This window comes from Nesoenas mayeri (genome assembly GCF_963082525.1).
Source record: "Nesoenas mayeri genome assembly, chromosome: 23".
In the NCBI taxonomy this organism is placed as follows: domain Eukaryota; kingdom Metazoa; phylum Chordata; class Aves; order Columbiformes; family Columbidae; genus Nesoenas; species Nesoenas mayeri.
In genome coordinates, this window is record NC_137574.1 from 180692 (window position 1) to 203187 (window position 22496).

Sequence of the window (22496 nt, forward strand, 5' to 3'; positions counted from 1 at the left end):
ATATACACAACATCCTTCTGAAGCCACACTCCATAGGCATTATTATCAATATTTTTACAAAATCCCACGCCCCATCTCTGTTTGTTACAACAATCTTCCTTAAAGTGTGGCTCCATGTCCCAATGTATAAGAAGTGGTAGTTTTAAAAAGTAGACCAGGTAGAAACAGCAGTGATTACTCCCCACTATTCATTATTAATTAACTATTATTAACTTGACCCCACATTCTCTTCAGTATGAAAAAGTTAAAATATTTTTTTTTAATTTAGTTAGAATGCAAAATTATTATATTCAATCTACAATCTTGGTCTGCACCTTTGGTTCTTAACAGGAAAGCAAAAAGGGAAACACAACAGAAGAGATCAGAGAAATCATAAAGTCCTTGGCTAATAGAAAAGGTTTTGTCATCAAGTTTCCAAATATCAGTTGTCCCCATTTTTGCAATGTAAACCCCAAATCAGGGATTGTCTGCAGAGCTGGGTTTACTCAGGTTTTAATGGACAACAGCGCTGGAGACCCCACACCAGGGAAAGGATACGCACGTGTGGGAGAGACGAAAAGGCAGAATGGTCGTGTGCTCTAACTAGCGCTCGGTTTTAAGCCGAAGTGAGCCACAGGAAAACATCAGACAGACAGAAAAAAAAGGAACAGGAGCCATACACCAAATGTGCATAAATCAACACAAACAATGGTTTTCTCCCTCCAACCCTGATCAACCTCAGTGCCTGCACAGCTGCTCTATCTCATTAGACACCTCCAAAATTCGTTCTGCTTCTGAAAAAAAGGAAGTTCTTTTTGCTTAGTACTGTACTAAACCATGACATTAAATGTTACTGAACCAACTAGAGTTACAGAAATCAGAATTTAAATGTGAAACTACCGAATAATTTTAGGACATAAATACAAAAATCAGGTAATTTACTTTTCATATTTAAAGCTCTGTGCATCTGTGTATGTAGGTGTGTGCAGCAGAGGGGAAAGTTACCAAAATATCTCGAGCATTTCTAAATGTAATGAGAGAAATCTAACACAAAACCACTATGTACATAGGCAGGAAAATTGTAACCTGGACTCCCAGCTATGATTAAAAAAAAAAAAAAAGTGATGGGACAATCACAACATCTTTTAAAAAAAAAAAAAATGAAAAGGCCAGTGATGGTTAGGGTAACATGGGCACAGAAGTCCAGCTGGGGTTTCCATAAAGGACCCTGGTTCACTTACACTGGTGACGGGTCCCCAGGAATTAGTCAGGGCTGGTCAACGACCACAAAGCCTCAGCAGGAGGGAGGCGAGGGAGAGCGAACACTCCGCTCTGTGTGCTGCACCAGCTCACCTTGGCTCCCATCACCCGGCAGGTTTTCCTGACCACCTCACTCCTGGCCCTGTAGACTATATATTACATCTCCTGCCAGCTCCGCAGCGAGACACATTGAGAGATAAGCTGGACAGCCTTTTTGGCACATTTCAGGGTACTCTGAGGAGTGCTGAGAGCTGCTGGGAACAGCGTCCCCCATCCAGTCAGTGCACAGGACAATCCGCTCTGAAGGAAAAGAAGGACCAACAACCCTGACCCCTTACAGATAACCAGACGTAACGAAGGGATGATCTCCCCGCACGCGACTCATGTGGATCATGGCTCGGTCATATGCCACCTGCACAGACTTGCGGATGCTGGTTTTGCGTCCTTCCATCATCTTTAACTTGTCCACTGTGTCATCCACACCGAGGGGATAGACTTTGTCACGGGGAAGCCACTGCCTGCAATGCAGAGCACAAAACCACGTTACTAAGGGCAGCAAGAGGGGAAAATGGGGAAAGAGCAAATGCCTGGAAGCCTCTCACCCTTGCAACCCTAAGCCTGAGCTGGTGTTTTAAAGTCAAATGCTCTCTCAAATTTCCTGCAGATTCTGACTACTGAACTGGATTTTCATGTGTCTCAATATTTTTGTGGCAATCTGACCTGTGGGTGAAGGATGCTGGGATGTCCACCGTGGAAGTGGAGCGCTCAGACGTCATGCTCTTGGGCCAGGGAAAAGCAGGTTGGCTTCCTCATTTAGACTTTCTTGGCTGCTGCATGTTTAATTTTCCAATTTACATGAAACATCACCATTATCATCATCCCATATACCAAAGATTACATTAAATCCTCCCTCTCTGACATAGCACTCGCCATAGGCCTCTCTGCACACACTCACCAGGTTCTCTTGTTGTCAAAGAAAAGGACAAGGAAGAGCTTTTCTCCTGCCTCCGTCTGCCTCTGCTGCCCCAATTTCAACACATCCATGGGTGGGACTGGGATGGGGACTCCATTGTGGAGCAAACCCTCGCGCGGCATCTTGGGATCAATTATCTAGTAACACAGGGAAAGGACATTTAAGCACAAAGCCCTTCAAATACTGCAGAGAATGCATTTTTTTTCCTGTTCTTTCAGTTTATCCAAGCTAACTGGTGATTTAGTACAAACTCAGTATTGTGTTCACCAAAGGATTTCCCTCCCACTCTCCCTCCCAGCTCATACAATAAATGTGGCACCATTGCTGTACTCAGCAGGTGCAATTTCACAACAGCTTCGTTCTGGTGCAATTCAGTTGACTTCAGCAGCAATGCTCAGATTTATCCTGCTATTAGATCAGAATCAGGCACAACATTTGGAGAGAGTCAACAAGCAGTGCCAGCTTTATCGGGCATGGTGAACACAGATGATAGGCATTTTGGAGAGAAATAACAACAGGTCCATCAAGTCTCCCCATACGAAGCAGAAATGTCAATGTCCAGCATTTGTGCTATGATCACAGGAGGTGAACGAAACAGCAACGGGTAGATACAATACTCAAAGTACTCTTCTTTGCCTCCTGACTTTGGCTCCTAACAGCTTGAAAAAGCAGCTTGGCTTTGACATTGGCCAGCTATAGGAATTAAGACACTTTGCAACCACAACAGATTGCTATTAAAAAGCCTTTTTGGGGGGGTGATTTCCCTCTTTAAAGCCACACTAAAGCACAATTTAACTTCAGCTATAGGCACAAAGATCTAAAAATGCTTCGGCTGGCCAACATGGCTAGGAGATTGATCACCGTTCCCTCCTCTGGCCTCCCACTTTGAGGAACAACATGAATGAGAATCGCTCTTTTAGCAGAATCTGCCCTTTTTGACAGAATCAGAACTGTACTCGGTGCCGGCCAGGCAGACACGCTGTGTCAGCTCATGCCTGGTTTCACAGAATCCCAGAATGTGAGGGGTTGAAGGGCCCTGGAAAGCTCATCCAGCGCAATCCCCCCATGGAGCAGGAACACCCAGATGAGGTTACACAGGAAGGTGTCCAGGCGGGTTGGAATGTCTGCACAGAAGGAGACTCCACAACCCCCCTGGGCAGCCTGGGCCAGGCTCTGCCACCCTCACCAGGAACAAGTTTCTTCTCAGATTTAAGTGGAACCTCCTGTGTTCCAGTTTGAACCCACTGCCCCTTGTCCTATCACTGGTTGTCACCAGAAGAGCCTGGCTCCATCCTCCTGACACTCCCTCTTTAGATACCTGTGAACATGAATGAGTCAGCCCTCAGTCTCCTCTTGTCCAGCTCCAGAGCCCCAGCTCCCTCAGCCTTTCCTCACACGGGAGATGCTCCACTCCCTGCAGCATCTTCGTTGCCCTGCTGCTCTATCATTTCTGTTATGATCACACTTCCATTCACCCCCTGCAATCTCTCAGCAGTCACAACCATAAAGGTACTAAAGGGGATGGCTGCAGCCACACAGAAATTAGATGGCACAGAGATGGCAGGAAGAGGCACATCTGAAGGGATGTATTTTAAAGTAGCAGAAATGAGAAAACGTAGTCAGCCTATCTCATGTTCTTACTTGTATACTTACTTCAGCAAGCTCTGTTCATCAGGCTTGGGGAAAAGCAGCTGGAAAGCTGCCTGGAGGAAAAGGACCTCGGGGTGTTGGTCAACAGCAGCTGAAGATGAGCCACCATGTGCCCAGGTGGCCAAGAGGCCAACAGCATCCTGGCTGGTACCAGCACTGGTGTGGCCAGCAGGCCCAGGGCAGTGACCATCCCTGTGCTGGATACTGTTGGGACTGCACCTCAAATTCTGGGGTCAGTTTTGGGTCCTTCACAACAAGCCCTTGAGGTGCTGGAGCGAATTGAGAGAAGGGAACGGAGCTGGTGAGGGGCTGGAGCACAAGTGTGATGGAGCGGCTGAGGGACCTGGGGGGTTCAGCTGGAGAACAGGAGCTGAGGGGAGACCTTCTGATCTCTGAACTGCCTGAAAGGAGCTTGGAGCCAGGGGGGTCGGGCTCTGCTCCCCAGGAACAAGCGCCAGGAGCAGAGGAAACGGCCTCAAGTTGCGCCAGGGGAGGTTGAGGTTGGATCTTAGGAACAATTTCTTCCCCAAAGGGCTGTGGGGCATTGGAACAGGCTGCCCAGGGCAGTGGTAGAATCACCATCCCGGAGGGGTTTAAAAGACATGTAGATTAAGTTCTTAGGGACAAGGTTTAGTGGTAGACTGATGTTGGGTTAACAGCTAGACTTCATGATCTTAAAGGTCTTTTCCAACCAAAATTATTCTATGATTCTATGATAACTTAACAGGCACTTAAGAGCCTTCAGTAGTACTGGCACTCCTTAGTACGAGCTGCATGTCATGTCTTGCATTGGAATGGATTATGGTGCTCACTGAAGCCAGGTTTATGGATTTCATCTTGATCGTCAAATATGCAAAGATGGACAAGTATTAAGGGAATATCGTCCAAAGGAACAGGTGCAAACACATGCATATGTTCTCATCTTTAAATCAAACATATGGTTATTGCAAGAGGATATATACATCACAAGGCCAGTTGGGCACCTACAAATGGAGTTGTACTCACTATATAGGAAAATGTATGGGCAGTTAGACACCAGTGGAAACTGGTGCATGCTTTTATAAAATTTAGGTCTTCTCACTCCAACAGTACCGATTACTTCCCCCATAGCTGAAGAGAGGAGAGATCTCCTCCTGTCCCTGGCACCAAGAGACCAAAGTTTTATGAATCCTCTGCAATGCTCTGAAACAACAAGCACAGGGAAAATTAACTGTGCAAAAGGGATACAAAAATTTTAAAAGCACATATCGCATGACTTTGGGAAGTTTTCCTTGTCTGTCTGGTTACACTGCACATTAGCACTGTGTTCTGTGCTACCTGCACTGCCGCAGGGTACTTACCAAGGCCGGGTAGGAGGGATAACCACGGCACTTGGCCCACACGAGCTCCAGAGGCTTCAGCTCAGCCTGACTCTCAAAGGACATCAGTAGAGTCCTGCCTAAGGGACAGGAGAAGATACAGCTTAGGAGAGCAATTACTGTAGTAGCAAGAGGGTTATGATAACACAAGAAATGACACCGTGATCTAACCCAGGCATGATGGCCTGCATTGTCTCAGTAGCTATCAGCTAAAACAGAGGAACTACTGTTGTATTTAAAACATACTGACAATATTTCTACTTTATTTCTTTAACCTATTTGCTTCTGCAGCCAGCAGAAAGCTGAAATTTCACCTATTTTTCATAACGGACCAGCTATTCGTCACACAAGAGCATACATTTAATCATTACTGTGTACACATATGCATAATTCCAAACCATTTCTCTTAATCAAGACCTAGAGCAAAATGGAAAGCAAATTACTGTTTGTACCTATGTGCATCAGGTGTCAAAATGAAAGGTGATAAGATACACATCTCATCCGCAGTAAGTTTATGATAAAATTTAACATGCAGTGAGAATCCAGCCTGGCCACAGTGAATGTCCAGCCTTCTTTATGCTCTGTCAGTACAGCCATGTCCTACATTAAGATAACGCCATGATCTCCTAAACCACCAGTCTAAGTCTATGCGTGCCTGTAGTTTCAGATGAACTCCTCAATATGGAAATACTAATCAGATTCAGTTCTGGAATGAATAGCTGCTATATCACTGAAATCAAATGGGTATACAAGAGATTAATTTGGACTAGTAGGCTCCCCCAAGCCAAATCCATCCTCAGTTGGATTGATCAAGGGCAACACAGGGCACAAGCAATCAGAAGAAGTGAAAGCAGGAAAAATCTTTTATGCAACTACCTCGACATGCCTTAGGGACAGGATCTGTCCAGTGGGACCTGGACAAGCTTGAGAAGTGGGCCCACGTGAACCTCCTGAGGTTCAACAAGGCCAAGTGCAAGGTCCTGCACCTGGGTCAGGGCAACCCCTGGTATCAACCCAGGCTGGAGGGATGGAGAAGCCCTACGGAGAAGGACTCGGGGTGCTGGGAGTGAAAGACTGGACACGACCCGGCCACGTGTGCTTCCTGCCCAGAAGGCAAATCGTATCCTGAGCTGCATTCCCAGCAGCGTGGGCAGCAGGCGGAGGGAGGGGATTCTGCCCCTCTGTCCCACTCTGGTGAGACAACCCTGCAGTGCTGGTCCAGCTCTGGGGTCCTGAGCACAGGACAGACATGGACCAGCTGGAGAGGGGCCAGAGGAAACACAGAAATGATCTGAGGCTGGAACAGCTCTGTTGGGAGGACAGGCTGAGAGAGTTGGGGTGTTCAGCCTGGAGAAGAGAAGTTCTGGGGAGAACTTATTGAGGCCCTTCCGTACTTGAAAAGAACCTGTAAGCAAGCCAGGGACAGACTTTTTTGCAGGGCCTATTGCAATAGGAGATGGGGTGATGGTTTTAAACTACAAGAGGGGAGATTCAGGCTGGACATGAGGAAGAAATATTTGACACTGAGAGTGGTGAGACACTGGCCCAGGTTGCCCAGAGTGGTGGTGGATGCCACATCCCTGGAGACATGCCAGGCCAGGCTGGACAGGACTCTGAGCAACCTGATCTGGGTGAAGATGTCCCTGCTCATGGCAGAGGCTGGACTAGATGAGCTTTAATGGTCCCTTCCAACCGAAGATATTCTATGATTCTAGGTACCTAAATTTGTAACAGGTAATAACGCACATGCAAGTTAGCAGCCTGATTGTACAACCTGGATAGTTCATGCAGGACTGGGACCTTGTTTCCCCTTGTTCAGACAGACATCAGCCCTACGGGGCGGTCGGACCAGAGCAGGGTGTTCCCAAAGCGCGGCTGCAGTGCAGCCATTCTCACCTGAGCTGCTGTAATCAGAGTCTCCATTCACACCTTCCAAGAAGGGTACCCGAGAAAGAGCTGGCTTTCCTCGACTTCGCTTAGGAGGCATCAAACCACTGTTAGAAAGATATGGAAAAGCAGGTGCTAAAAGAAAACAGATTACCCTTGAAAACAAAGCCAAGTAAATGGATTCCTCAGTTCTGTTTAAAATACTGCACAATTACTGTACTGGTGCACCCTTGACATGAAAAGGACACTGAGTAATTGAGCAAAATGGCATCAAAACATCTCTTCTGGTGCAAGTACTCTGGACATCACATCATTTGCCATGAGCAATGAAAGGGGCCTAATGGAAACCAGGCTATGAACATGAGAAAGAAACCCAGCAAAGTCTACATGCTGGAGAGCATATACACAATTGGACTCTATCAGCCCATGTCCTAAACACCCTTTTACCTCATTACTACAAACATTTCAGAAAATTTACTATCTCCACCTCAAGCAACCATATTTTTTCACTTCTTGTAATTCTATTTATTTGTTAATTTTTTTCTAATAGCCAGCCCATTCTGAGTGAATTTGGTGCTCAAAAAGAAAGAACTGAGAAAACAGAGTTGTTACTAAATAGAATAACTGTACAAGCTATTGAAGAGACAAACGCTTGGTTTTAATTCCTTGTTTTGTGGGTGTCACATAGCTCTACTGTAATTTTTGCTATGTGAATTGCTTGCAGTTATTTTAATAAGAACTTATATCACACTTTTCATCTTCAAAGTACTATACAAACACCAACTAACAAGTCCCCATGCTTCCCTGTGAATTCAGATTTGTCTCCATCACTTACAGATGGGGAAACGGAAGCACATATGGTGGGGTCATAAGGCCAAGACATGGTTTGAAGGTGAGTTTCTGGCTCATGGTCCTGTTCTGAGAGCATATATTGCTCAGAATATCAACTAAGGAAGTCTTGCTTCTGCCTGCCCTGGACGATCTCACTTACCAAGGTCAAATGTTCTCAGCCTGCCACTCACAATGCACACAAACAAGATCCTCACATAATACAGGTTTTACCGTGCAGTGAAAGGGCTGTGAAATTACTTGAGTCAGCATTAGGAGGGCGGCATAGGTAGGTACGACCAGAAAATGGGTACGGTACCCACGTATGCCTACTGCATCTGACAAAAAGATGGCAGGTGTTTACTTTAAGTCTGCTCAGTGCTGTTTGAAAAGCCCAGTTCTGCCTCTGACAGGAAAAAAGCAGCAATTCAGTAGGTGGCAGTAGTTCAGCTTCACCTGCAGTACTGAACTGGGTATCTGAGTTCAAGTTTTTTCTAGCTTTGTCTCTGAAGAACTGCAAGAAGGTATGCATCAGCAGACGGGATGTGTATGTATTGAGAAACAGAAGTGTAACATACCCATTTGCTTGAAAAATCAAGCACTGCTTTTGGGACCTATAGCTTAAGAGGACAGGATGGAACCTCAGAAGCTTTTTGTCTTTAGAGTCAACACACAAAATAAGTAACAGTTCGGGCTGGGTTTGAAATAAAGAAGACAAATGATAAAACCAGGCAGATTAATCCACACACAGGAGGCGTTCTGGGGAACAGTTTTGCATGGGGCACTTACCCGCAGGCTTCAAACCCCAGTCCACCACCCAGGCCAGAGCTGCACTCAGAGTCAGAGCCACTTTCTGCGTGGTTTGCAAAGCCGTTAGTCACTCCTGCCAAGGAGACAAATGGGAATCACGTCAAAGAAGCAGCAGCAAGACACAGAGATGGTACCAACACTGGCAGGGTCACTGTCCTATGACTGCTAACCACAAAGGTGCTGAGTACCTCAGGCAGAGAGGGAAATTCTGCACAGAGTTCCCCAGACTCAGCTACAAGCAAAACGTGATTAATAAAAGGTATTTCTACCCCCAACACATGAAAAATTAGGCTGTCTCTGAAGAAGCAAGTGCTGGAGAAGTGCCCACGGATGGCGCAGGAGAGCTCCACACAGCACCCCGCCCCGAGGCCAGGAAATGAACCATTTGCTCATATGGCCTCAGGTGTACTTGGAAAAGACACAGAGTCTTCACAATGACTGCTGTGGACTTCTCCTCACCTCACCCCACGTCTGGCTGCCTGGCTAGTTCCTGCCCACTGGAACAAATATAAAATGATAGCTTATTCAGTGACAGGTTCCTTGCTGAACAGAACCACTCTAGGAAAAACTCACTCCTTCAGTTTTTCACAATGAGATTTTCCAGTGGACGGAGCAGACACTGAGAAAGCAAATTTCCCTGGGGTAGAAAGTGGTTCCCCACCACCTTCCTCTCCAGCCACTATAAATGTCACTGTAGCTGTAAGTGGAACATTTGACTTCTTTGCCCCAGGCACCAACAGTGCTGGAAATCTTCCCTTCACTGCCAGGTTTACTGCTCAGTGCACCTACACAGAGAGCAGGGATCACCTCCAAGTTTAGACAAGAACCACAACAGAGACAGACAGATGGTACTGGGAACAGCCCCCGAGAGCACCCCAAAGCCCAGAGCTGGCACAAGAAGCCAGATGACCATGGCCTTCCCCCATCCAGAGACCCATCACGCCCAGCCACAGAAAGGGCAAATTCATGCCAAGGCCTCTATTTTTTTTCCAGCTATAAATATGGAATGGCCACAAGGAGCACATTTCTGGGAAACACCTTGTTCTGACAATGCAGATCATGCATAAAGTGAGTTTCATGTGAGTAGTTTGGATGCAGACATCTTTACTCAGCCCCAGGACTCCCATTCCCTCAGCCTGATCTCGCAGTTTCCAAGGGTACAGAAGGAAGAGAAATCCCAAGGAATTACCTCTCTGTCCTGACTGCCTGGGTGACTTCTCTCCATCGCTGTCATTGCAGTTCCTGCTCTGCGGCCGCTTCTGAGCTTGTCGCTCCCTGTCAGGGCGGGTGAGCAAAAACTGCCCGCTCTGCCCATGGTCCTCCCTGTTCTCCGGGGAGCAGTCCAGGCCTCTTTGCAGCTTCACCCCATTCTTAGCTTTTTTAAAAAGGACAGATGTCCGTCGGCCCACGCCACTGAAGAGGGGGCTGGCGGGGGTGTCTGCAGGTGGCAAGGCCAGTCCATTCAGGCCATTGTCACTGAGCAGGCGCTGGAAGGCTTGGCTCTCCCGCTGCAGAGCCTTCTTGTCGAAGAGATCCCTGTCTGATATCACTCTCTTCTGCAGCCAATTCAAGGACTTGCTTTCATTGATGGGTTTGAGCGTTGGAGGATCCTGCAGAGACTCCAGCTCTGAGAGGGAGGGTGCAGGTCCTGTGGGCTCCAGGGTTGGAGGGTGCAGGGCCTTGGCATCATCTGCTAAAGTAATAAAGAATCTACCTGAACATTTTAGAAATATTTGTTCCCAAAACTACCAACAGGCATTCCCATCTTTCACTAGGGCCTCAGACAGGAGAAAAAGCAAGTGCTGACTGTTGACATGCATTAGAGAGCTGGAGCTAAAAATCCTGCTGCAACCTCTCACCTTTCTCCCCTTCCTCATCCTCTTCCCTTGATGTTTTATCCAGCTCCTCTTCCTGTGGCAGCGGCTCCCCACTGGGCACAGCCTTGTTCTGCTGCTGGGCCAGCTTCTGCCGAATGGAGTTGATCTCCCGTCTCAGGAGTCGGATGCGTCGCGTCCGGGCGCCACTGGACCGCATGGTGCTCACTATGTCCAGCTTCTCCAGCAGCTCCTTCAGCTGGGCCTCCAAGGAGAGGTGAGCTCGGTTCTCTGGGAGGAGGATGTTATCCACTGCACCAAAAGAGTTTGTAACAGTGAAGAGAAGGAGTAAGACTTATTGAAGAAGCATTTGGGACCACTGCCATGCCTCATTCCGTTTGATGCTCTTCATGATCTAAGTGCTTTAGTTCATCGATTTAGCAATTGCTAATCTCGGAGCTCAGACTTCCTTCCTTTGGGTAAAGAGCTTATGAGGAGCAGCTGAGGGAACTGGGGTTGTTTAGCCTGGAGAAAAGGAGGCTGAGGAGAAACCTTATCGCTCTCTACAAGTACCTGAAAGGAGGTTGTAGTGAGGCAGGGACTGGTCTCTTCTCCCAAGTAACAAGCAATACAACAAGAGGAAATGGCCTCAAGTTGCACCAGGGGAGGTTTAGATTGGATATTAGAAGAAAACTCTTCAAAGAAAGGGTTGTCAGGCACTGCAACAGGATGCCTAGGGAACTGGTGGATAACCAATCTTGGAGGGGTTTAAAAGATGCAGAGAGGAGGTTTGTAGGGACATGGGATACAGCTGGACTTGGCAGTGCTGCGTTAAGGGTTGGATTAAATGATATTAAGGTCTTTTCCAACAAAAATGATTCTATGATTTAAGTTGCACTGTCCTCCAGTTCCCATTACTGTCCCAGGGACAACAGTGAGAAGATGTGTGTCTGCACCCCACACAAGACAGCTTACAGTCCAGGTCCTCGGCAGAAACCTACTTCATAGCCAGATTAAATGACAAAAATCAGACCAAAACCAGAACTGGCTAAATAGCCTAACGTTTGCTATTTGTCTGGCTCTGCTGAAGGGCTGGCATCTGCAGGAGCATGGCAACAGCTGAGAGACCTACTATTATACACCAAACAAATTTAATAACAGACTGTCCATGTGCATCCATGAGGGCTGCAACATTTAAGAATCAGACAGCAGACCGTGAGCTCTGCATGCTGGGTAGCAGCAGTATTCTGTAAAGTTTAGCCAAGTTACTCAGTGCTTTGGAGTGGCATCTCAAGACAGCTGTGGGAGTGGATGTGGTCATGTTGTGCATAGAGAGTCTCAGCTAAAAGGACTGTTTGGATCCCACATCATCCCTCCCAGCCCTCAGTGTTCCATCTAACCCAGTTTCTCTTTGCCTTCCCAAATTACAATTAAATGTATGAGTTTTCCTTAGAGCAAAAAATCCTAGATCCCCCTCTTTAAAATACCAAGTTTGTACTACAGCCACGGCACAAATCAAACAGTACTGGCAGCAACGAGGCTCTTTCGAGACAGACATGCACTAGGAGGGCTGGAGCTAAGCCTCACCTAGCTCAGAGTGCCCGGATCACCTGATATCCTGCTCTTTGAGGCTGTGAAGGAGTTAGACGTATGCTCAGGTAAATAGATGGATAGGGAAATTCCTGTATGCTGAATGATGGCTATGATTTCCATGCAGGCTGAGTGACATGCTCAGAACAAATAACACAGTAATGATCTGCCTGAAAAATATAAAAAGGTTAATAAAGACTCACCATCCTCCCAAGAAAAGCGGTAAAAGTCTTCAGTTTTGGGTGACTCAGGCAGGTGAATCCCCATATCGGTGTCAAAGCCAATGTTTTCAGCCTGCCACCGTGCATGACGCAATATCGCTCCTCCAAGGTCTCTGAGCCGGACAGCTGCTCGGTGGAAAATCGTGTCTTTAGCATTATACCTCATGCAGTTGGTAACTATAAGGTTAAAGTCTTCCTCAAACTCATCCAATGTTCGGTACAGGTGGGACTCCAGCTTCCGCCTCATGGTGGAAAAATCCATTGGGTTGGAAATGAATTCCAGGTAATCTGGAACCTAAACATATAAAACCTGTACAATTACAAAAACCATTTACTAGCCATCTAGAGCGCATCCATCACAAGCACTCTTATTTCTGTGTCACCCAGTCAAGGCAGACACATCCTGGCTCTGCAAAACATTACTTGTCTGAGACGTGCTGAAGTTTCCAGAAAACAATACCTTGTTTTGGCCTGGAAGGATACCCACATTATGAGTCCTCTTTGAGATATTATTTTAGTCCACCAGCAGCTTGGGACAAGGTGGTTTGTGCTTCCAGGATTATGAGAGCACATGAGCTTCTGCCCAGCAATACCTCATCTACAACCCACTAGACACCGCTAGGAAAGAGACTTGCCTCTTTCAGGTTAACAGGCTCTGCAAAGATCTGGGCAGCATCCTTCTCCTGCAGCAGGTCCAGTGTTGTGCGCAGAAGTACACTGAAAGGAGTCAGCTGTAGCTCCATAGCAGCCTGCTGAACCTTGACCTGGCAACGGAAAAGCAGCGATGAGCACAGTTGTCAAGGACAGGACATGCGAACAGTGTCTCCCTCTGGTTCCTCCTGAATCATCACCCCAGTTCTGCTCAGTGGTAGAAACCTCAGGTCATCGTACCATGAGCCTGGCAGGCTCACTGCTGAAGAATTTCTATCAAACACCTCGTCCCTTCCATGTGTAGGATGCACATTAGCAGACATCACCTTGCAGAGTCTAACTGCACAGTCCAATCCTTTTGTACGGGGAACTCCTGATTATCCAGTCTCATAAAGCCAAAACAAGAGAAAACCAAACCCCCTAAAATTAAAAGATAATACAACTAAAAATGAAAACAGGAAGAAGCTTTTCATGCCTGGTAAATTATCCTGTAGAACTACCTACTTCGAGATCCTATTATGCCAATTAGCAACACTAGATAAAAGTTAGAAGTACGTGGACGTTTACATGAACAACATCATCCATAACTAGACTACAAAGCATAAACAAAGTTTAAGATATAAGCTCTCACACTGCAAGGCAGAAGTCAAACAACAGTGTTTAGATGTTTGCAGCTTCCTTATACAGTTTTCTATATTCTTTATGAAGTCTCTAATACCGTCTGACTGCAAGGAAACAAGGATAGAAGTGCTTCTTTCTCTTTTAACACTTTAATTTATTTGATCTCATAATCTCTCATTATGTCATTAAATCAACCCCTTCAGTAGCAAAGCAAAACGAGACTGTTTACACAAAGCAAACTGTATTTGAAGTGCTCAGCAACAAAACAGCATCAATAATAGAATGAAAGAAGACAGATACGAAGACCACAGTATTCCCTCAAAACAGGAAAGCAGCTGAACAGACTCAGGACTCTACCTGGAGCTCCAACTAGATATATTGTCTGTGACATCTCACCCTTTCATAAAGCACACCGTAATTTCAACAAGCTTTAATGGATTTAGCCAACTATGATATAGACATATCAAGATACCAAAAGCAAACAAAGCCCTAGAGTGATTTTATTTTTGATCCTCCTACCTATAATACACCCACACAGCAAGAAGGACTGAACCGCTGCTGTAGATCAGGGACAACATAGCAAATCAACCAGTGCTGGCATCAAAAAGACTCCACAAAGCTGTGGGTAGTTTATGGCCACAAAAGAAAAAAACAGCCAACAGCTTGCAGACGGGCTGTGATCACAGAGGACGCTGCTTTCCCTCTGCCTGGTGCCTTGCAGACGTCCTGTGAGTGCCCTGGCAACACCTGAGGCCACATGTCCAGGCTCACTGTGCGCAGGGCGAGTCCCTCACAAAGCTGCTCTTGAAGATACTCATTCCAGAGAGCAGGGCTGTGGCTGCAGTGACCAACCAGGTATGGCAAGCAAAGCTGGCAAGCATGGGAAGCAACCTTAACTGGTGCAACTTTGGAGAATTGCACACAGATCAAAGAGGAAAACAGGAAAGGCAGTAAATGGCCTCCATCTTAAAACTTTTTCTTCAAAAAAATGTACTTAGAGGGCAAAACATAGCAATTTTTAGCTTTAGAAATGAAGAGTAGAATTGTGATTTAGACCTCTCTCTGGAGCAGGTGTTACCAAGCTCCTGAAAAAAATAATTGAAGAGATCAAACTTCTACTCCACAAAACACCTGGGCCATGCTCAGAAATAGAGGAGGGGCACCTACCTGCTCCCGTTTGAGTTTTTCCCTCTTACGGATAAGCTCAATGAGCAGCCGGGCCCGCTCCAAGTCATGCCGCAGTTTCTGCCAGTACTTCAACTCTTCCTTCACTGCACTGGTCTTCTCATCCTGCTCCTTCTGCGAGATAAAACAGTGCGGGGAGATTAAAAACACAACCGCCTTCCTGCGTTTCCTCCTCTTTCATGACATCCCCTGTGAATTGCTCTCATAGTCTTCGTCCAGTCTACTTCTTTCTTTTTCAGACTATGTCTGCTCCTTCCTACAGCATTTAGCTGTCTAACAAACACAAACCCAGTCTTTCTGGATTTTACGTTACCTGTGAAGTTAGGCCTAAATCACACTGTAGCTAGACTCTAGCAACACGCTTCAGTGCACGCTCACTTACACCCTCCCTGCTTTTACATCCAAGTTCATTACAGAAGCCAGACATCATTTCTGTTGGCTGCACTGAAAAGGCAACCCAAAGCACTTACAGTACAAATGCAAGGCAAGCAAAAGCATGGGAGAAAAGAGCTATTATTATCCTCTTTGTAACCAATACGAAGTAGAGCCATGGAAAGAGACTCGCCAAAACTCAAAGGAACAGCCAACGCTGGGAGATGAACTCACACCTTCCAAGACACAGTTCAGTGGCTTTGAAACACAATCATCCCACCTCTCCAAAATCTGTAGCTTTATTAGTGGTTTTGAGGATATAGATGAAGTGTGTACACTTGAGCATGATTGCCAAGAGAAGACAATCGCTTCACAAGATCTTGATGGTTTATATTTATAGAACTTTTGTGTTTAAGAACTTACTAATGGTAAATTGCCAACTTGATACACCAAGGAAATGCTGCACCTCCTCAATCTCCAGACTGATTCGTGGGAAATATTTTTTCATTAATCACCCAGAGCAGTCTTCATGCAAATCAAAAGCCTATAAATTCCCCCAAATACAGTAAAAATATACATGCCCAACATGCACAATGCCTACTGACAGGCTACATTAGAGGGCAGAGTCTGACAGCTTCTCTACTTCACCAACTACTTCTTGTGCCAAGCGCAGTCCTGTTTAATAGCATCGAGATCGAGTGACTCTGTACACCAGCACAGAGGAGGAAGCAAAGGAGTCCGGAGCTCATGAAAATGACTAAACTTCCACATGAATGTGCATGGGAGGGTCAGAAATTGAAGCTGTAGGAAGAAAGACCTAAACTGGAATCCATTTTCTTGAAGAAGGGACCTTTAATGACTTGTGAGGAATGTGGTTTTATGATTAATCTAAGAGATTAGTCCACCAAGGGCCCATCATACCCTTGCACAATTCCAGGTCTCCTGACTCAGGGGAAAAACTCTTACCTGTTGGCTCATCCACACCAATTCTACTGACAGGACAGAGATCCCACTGATACACTAACTCAGCTCTTAAGGCATGAGCATACAAAGAAGAGACCGAAAGAGACCTAAATCAGGTCACCCTCTGATTGTTTCGCCCTTATTCCCCTTCCCATCCACGCACCAAGCACATCTCCTCACAGGCTGCATGCTCTCCATCCTTCCAAACACATCCAGCTGGGGACCAGTACCTGCTCCACGTTCCTCTGGGACTGGAGATGCGAGTGCAGGCGCCGGATCAGGGGCACCCCGTTCCTTGCCTGTCGCTTCAGCAGCCAGTAGTTGTGGAGCCTCTGCATGAACTGGTTCTTCCTCTGGAGGGAGAGGCCACTGCAGATTTTGTTCAGCCTGAAGGACGCAAAGAGATGTCATGGAGCCAAATGCAAATCATTTGTGACTCTGCGGACCCTGGTGATACCATCAGCTTTCCCAATGAAGCTTTGCAGTGTTGTGTCAATGTGCCCACTCTGCTATGCACGCAATTGGTGTACTCTGGGATCTGCCCACTGCGAAGATGTGCCTGCTTTTCACAGAACATCCCTATGTTAGTAGCAGCTCAGCTGGAGATTCTTACCAAGCCCTTGCCACAGCACAGTCAAAGTACACAATCAGCAATTCGGCTCCAAGCCTTAATTTCAAAACTACTTTGAGTGTCAAAAACCTTCCTGGGGGCCATTGAAGTCTGATGTTCTTAAGCTGGAGTCTGGGAAACTAACTTGAGGAGAGTCCAAGAAAAAACTGCCACCTATTTTAACTTTTTCAAACCATTTGTTTGATTACATGTGGTGCTTTATCAGCATCTTTCCAAAGTTGATCTGTTAAAATACTGGCGACACATCACCACGCTTGCTAAGGCATCAAACAAAAGATCAGCCCTACCTAGTTCGGCACGAGAGAGCTGGGAGAAAAAAAATACACAGCCAAAGTCAAAGCAGCTTGTAACAGTGAGAAGTCTGATATGCTCTGTAATAAAATAAGGAATTAAGAAACTATAAGAAATTTAAAAAAAGAAAAAACAGCAGGATGACCCCTATCCGCCTGCCAACTTGTAATGCCTAAGTATTTTAAAAACACTTTCACAGCCATCTGTGTAAATTCAGATGCTAGATGGGTGTTTGCCATTAGGGACTACCAGATTCTGCGTTACACGACAGTTTGGGATGACTGCTTGGCAAAGCAGGAAAACCAGTGTGCCAACAACACTCACGTACAAGAGCACTGGTCAGGGACGATCCTGCAGAGCACACTTTGAAAGCAGTTATCGCTAGGTCCTGACCGTAGATGGTGCTTCCAAGGTCCACGAGAGAGACTGAGTCCTCAAACCAGACCCTGTCCAGCTCCAGCTGTCCAGCTCCTTTCCATCCACCTGAAATACTCACCTGTAAGAGGGGATTTGTGTGACTGTCACCATGGGTGCAGATGAATGCCCATTGGTCATACCACCAGGCTCCTTTTTGATCTTCTGCTTCAATTTCAGTTGGTTCTTTTTCAGAGACCCTTTGGGAGGGCCAGAATTGGCTTCCTCCTCTCCCTCCTCCTTCACAGTGTCCTCCTGGCCCTCACCACTAATAGCCGGAGATCCTTTTTTCACCATCCCAGGTGGGGAATGACTCTCACAATAGGCAGTCTTGCGCACGCTGAACGTCGTGCCATTGACGCTGGTCTCTCTCATGGGTTCAATCTTCATGAAGAGACCAGCCCGCTGGGCACAGGTGACATGGAAGGCAGTGTAACAGTTCACCTTGTGGCATTGGATAGCAGCTCCCACGCCCTTCTGCTTGCAGATATAGCACGTGAGCTTCCACCGAGCTGGGGGGATGTTATTTATCCCTTCAATGGGCTCCAGGAACACAGTGTTTGCAAAGCAGACCTCTGGGATCCAGACGGCACAAACCACGTGAGCCCAGCGGCCATCGCTGGTCTGCTTGAAGGCTCCACCTTTGTTCGGACAAAGGACGCAATCCACAGGGTGAGAAGGGGACTGTAAGCAGCAGCGGCAAAGCCACTGCCCCTCGGGGATGTAGGGCACGCCGTAACACTCCTGGTGCACGGCCAGATTGCAGATATCACAGAACAGGATGACATTGCTGTTGTGACACTCATCGTCCATGCAGACACAGCAGAAGGCATCCTCATCAATGAGAGACTGCTGAACCCCGTTGTTCCGGCTCTCGAGGTATGACTCCTTTTCCAGCCTATCCACCAATAGCTCAAAAGTATCAGGAGAAACCGTCCCATAACCATCATCCCTTCTCTTCTCATTGACCATTTCCAGCCATGCCAGATCCTCCTCATCCATATCATACTCCACCTCTACATCGAGGTCCTCAGGAGGCTTTTCAAAGTACCGGTAGTAGGCGGCAGGGAGAGGAGGAGCATCTGACTGGCTGAAGGAGTCCACCACACGGAAGTTGGGCTGGGGTAAGTGTAAAGACATCCTTGTTGCATGTTTGGAGCAGGACTCCTTCTTCCTGCCTTTGGAAGGTATTTTCTTAGATTTGGAAGGGAAAAGGGGCTGCTCACTGTTTTCTTTGTTGCTGTTACATTCTGTGATGTCCTGGGCAGTCAGCTCATCCTCTGTGATGATTTTTAAGGGATCATAGATGCTGATGCGATGAAGCCGCCCATCGATGTCTACCTCCACGATCCGCTGGGCCTGCGCGTACGTCAGGGTCTCCCGAGTCGGTGAGCACTTGAGGCTGTAGGGCGAGGGAGAACGCCTCCCCTCCAAGTTCTGCCGGGATCTCCTTCGAGGCTTCCTCATTGCTGCAGTCCAGAGACCCTGTAACAAAAGAGGACAGCATAAGCCAAGGAGATGTACAAACCCCATTCAACCAGATGAGAAGGGCTGAAATATCTCTTACAGCACGGTATCCAGTCTGCTCTGAATTCAGCTCAGCAAACCATTCAAGGTTCCCGAAAATTCAAACAGCACTCATCACATCTGCTTGCACCATTCACATACTAAGCTCACGCAAGCAAAGGAGCCCTTCTCCGTTCTTTTGCCTGTGGCTTATACACCCAAGAGCACACAAAATGTGCTGGACGTTTTCCAGACGAAAGGAAAGCACTGATTCTGCCCTATGAAAGCAGTTCTCTATTTTATTTTTTTTTTTGGTCACTGAGCTCCACATGAGAAAACTAGCAGTGCTCCCTCACTGCAGATGCAAAAAGTCCCATAATAAAGGTCATCCTCCAGCTTTGTTTTCCCTTTCCTTGCAGACGCAGCTGTTCCTTGCATCACTCTCCGGACAGTGTGCACTGAACCGACTGTGTTCTTCCCAACACGTAAAATGGGTCACAAAAGCCCAAACAGAATCAGAGCATGAACTGAGCAATGTAGCAGGTGCTAGAGATGCATCTATTCTGCTCTTCGATGAGATCCAAGAGGAAGCAAAGGGGAAGAAGCATGATGACAAGCAGCATGGATCCAGATGGAATTACCAGTTTTGGTTCAGCATTAGCCCCTCTGGAGCCCAAATCCATGTTCGGGCACCTGAGCTGGAGGCACCTACATGGAGGGTCCACAGGGGTATGGGCAGGAAAAGAGCAAGACAGGTTCCAAACCGCACCACAAACTGTGCAACAGGTTCACTCAGAGTCTTAACTAAAAGCCCAAGTCAGCTCTGCCCTTGCAAACTGCTAATCAGCAACCCAGATAATTATTTGAGACTCCGCTCCTAACATTAAGGAGGTTCCCACCAAGCGGGAGCAAAGCAGAAGCCTGGAGCCAGTGAGACAAGCTGGGGGAGGATGGAGATGCAGAAGCCTGGTGAGCTCAAGGGGAAGGACGGAGGCAGCAAAGAGGGAAAGCAAAGAGGAAGCCAAGTGAGTAATGCAAACGAGAAGGGCAGTGTCAGAGCTGGCAACACAAGCTACAGGAAGAAAGGGGCTGAGGCTGAAACAAGACAGAGAAGAGACAAAGAAAACCAAGTGTAAAATCTCTCTGAGAAGGTAAGTCAGCCCAGAGCTTATCTTTTGCTACGCCGAGGCCCAAACCAGCACCTCACCCCTCTCTGGAGCAATCCACGCGTTCAGCCTCTTTCTGTAGGACTCACAGACAAGAAAACACACTACAAACCCATGATTTGGACTCAGCTGTTGCATTAGTTCTGCTCTGTTAAGGACACAGCGCCACAAACCCTCAGCACATAAAAGTAAGCAGCACCTCGCAGTACCAGGACCCAACAACAATTCCTGAGCTTATTCTAAAAAGAAGTAACGAATTCCAGGAGCAACATATTTTTATTGAAAGTACTGTCTCTGTAAACCATGAAATTAAGCCACGACACAACGTGTCCTGAGAAATACACAGGCTTTGGAAAAAGTTCCCAAACTCTTTGCGTGCAGAGGGACGCCGCGCTCAGCGCCGGGCCCGGCCCACGCGCGCGCCGCCTGCGGGACGGCGGACAAGTCGCTAAGGGGAGCGTGACCAAGAGGGAAAGTGAGAGCGCGCACGCAGCACGAGAAGGCTATTGGCTATTGGCTGGGTCCATCCCAACTCCACAACCAATAGCGAAGCAAGGCGCTGCGGGTCTAAACGAGCGTGCGCTGAGCTCCCCTCCCCCGCCCCCCCGGCCAATAGCGTGGGAGAAGGTGGGCGGGGCCCCCACGGACACCGCGAAGAGGGGGGCCAAGATGGCGACAAGGGGGCCCGATTGACACAGAGCTCCCCGTTCCCCTGTGTAGGCGCTTGCCGCCGCCACCCGTTCCTCGGCGAGGGGCCGCTGGCCGCTCCCGCCGCGCGGGGACTGAGCAGAGACGCGGCGAGCTCCCGCAGGCTGCGGCGCACCGGCCTCCCCCAGCTCCTTCCCGCCTGGTCACCTTCTCGCGACCCCGGCACGGGGGTGTGTGGAGACCCCCTGAGGGAAGGGTGTCGCGGCCTCCCGCGCAGCGCTTTACCTGCCACTTCAGCGCGCCGCCGCCGCGGCGGTCTTCACTGTTGCCATCGCCGCCTCTTTGGGGGAATTTTTTTCCTTTTTTTTTTCCTTTTTTTTCTTTTTTTTTTTTTTTTTTTAAATCCTTTCTTTCCCCCTCCCCTCCCCTCCCCTGGGGCGGACGGGCTCACCCAGCCGGCGGCAGGAGGGGAGGGCACAAGATGTCGGCTCAGTCCGCTCCAGCTACTGCCGCCTTCTCAGCGCCGCCTCCTCATGCCGCTGCCGCCGCTGCTCCTGCCGCTCCGACCCCGGTGCCGCTTCGCCCCACGGCACCCTCACCTTCCCCCGCCCCCCCCACCCCCGGGGCCCCGCTTGCCGCAGCGCCCCCGCCGCTGTGTGGGGACGAAGCGGGGGAGCAGGGGACACGCACAAGATGGAGGCGGCGGCAGCAGCTGGGCCCGGCCGAGCGGCGAGGAAAGGCGGCAGCCAGCGGGCAGGCGGGGGAGGGGGCTGCCGCGCTTCGCTCCCCCCCACCCCCCGCAGGCAGGGACCGCCCGCCCCTCACCGATCCCTTCCCACCCCCGGGCCGCGCGGAGCGGGAGGTCCCCGGGGACTGCGGGGTGACGGTAGGGAGGGGGGCGTCCCTTCGCGGTAGCCTCAGCGCTGGGGGGAGAACACCGCTACTTCCCACCCCCGCTCCGCGGGGCAGCGGCCGCCCGGCCCCTGCTTCTGGCTCCGGACAGCCTGAGGGGGACAGATCCACCTTCCTCGGGCTGGGGTTCAGCCCTGGGGGGCACTTGCTGGGCCGGTGCCTTTCTTCCCAGGGGCCCCGGGCCACCGGAGTTGGACAGCTTGGATTTTTGCCCCAGACTCATTGGAGTGTCTTCATCCTGCACTCGCTTTTTGCAGGAGCATCACCAGGGTCTGACTTGGCTGCACCTCCAGAGAGCCTTTTGCCTCATCTCTAACGCTGGTAGACCAAACAAGCAACGTCAAAAGAAGGATGGGAATAATAAGAGCCTGTGTTTATTTTCTAGTCTGATACTTTAGGTCCAGATGGCCTGTGAATGTGCAGAGGTATCACAGGGTGGAAGGACAGTGAGAGGGGGACTGAAAGGAATGAGCAAGGAAGAAGTTACGGTTGTAGCTGAGGTAAGTGGTGAGATAACTGCAGAGGCTCCTACAGTTATCTTCTACAGCGCGTACCACATAGTTGGGCACATGCACATTCCACCTCCCACTCGAGATCGTTGCAAGTATTGCATAATTTTACCATCTGATTTTATAGAGTTAACCAAATTGTTTTCAAAGGAAAAAATGAAAGCTATTTATCCTCATTTACAGTCAACCATAGAGCTTTTGTCTTTTAATGTATGTTAACCATGGAATCTGACAAGAGCCAAACAGTCCATGACAAG

The 22496-nt window shown here is 48.3% G+C and overlaps 1 protein-coding gene across 1 annotated transcript; it reads right to left on the reverse strand.

The window, feature by feature from the left end:
- Positions 1-114: 114 nt before the first annotated feature.
- BRPF3 (bromodomain and PHD finger containing 3) lies at positions 115-22015 on the reverse strand. The gene is made up of 13 exons (XM_080358505.1): positions 21104-22015; positions 17581-18983; positions 16393-16549; positions 14810-14941; positions 13006-13134; positions 12353-12665; positions 10605-10871; positions 9935-10438; positions 8725-8818; positions 7117-7214; positions 5203-5300; positions 2195-2349; positions 115-1757 (listed from the first exon to the last, which is right to left on the reverse strand). The coding sequence occupies exons 2-13, from the start codon at positions 18963-18965 to the stop codon at positions 1574-1576; spliced, it is 3516 nt and encodes a 1171-aa protein (XP_080214631.1). The 5' UTR covers positions 18966-18983; positions 21104-22015; the 3' UTR covers positions 115-1573.
- Positions 22016-22496: the final 481 nt, after the last annotated feature.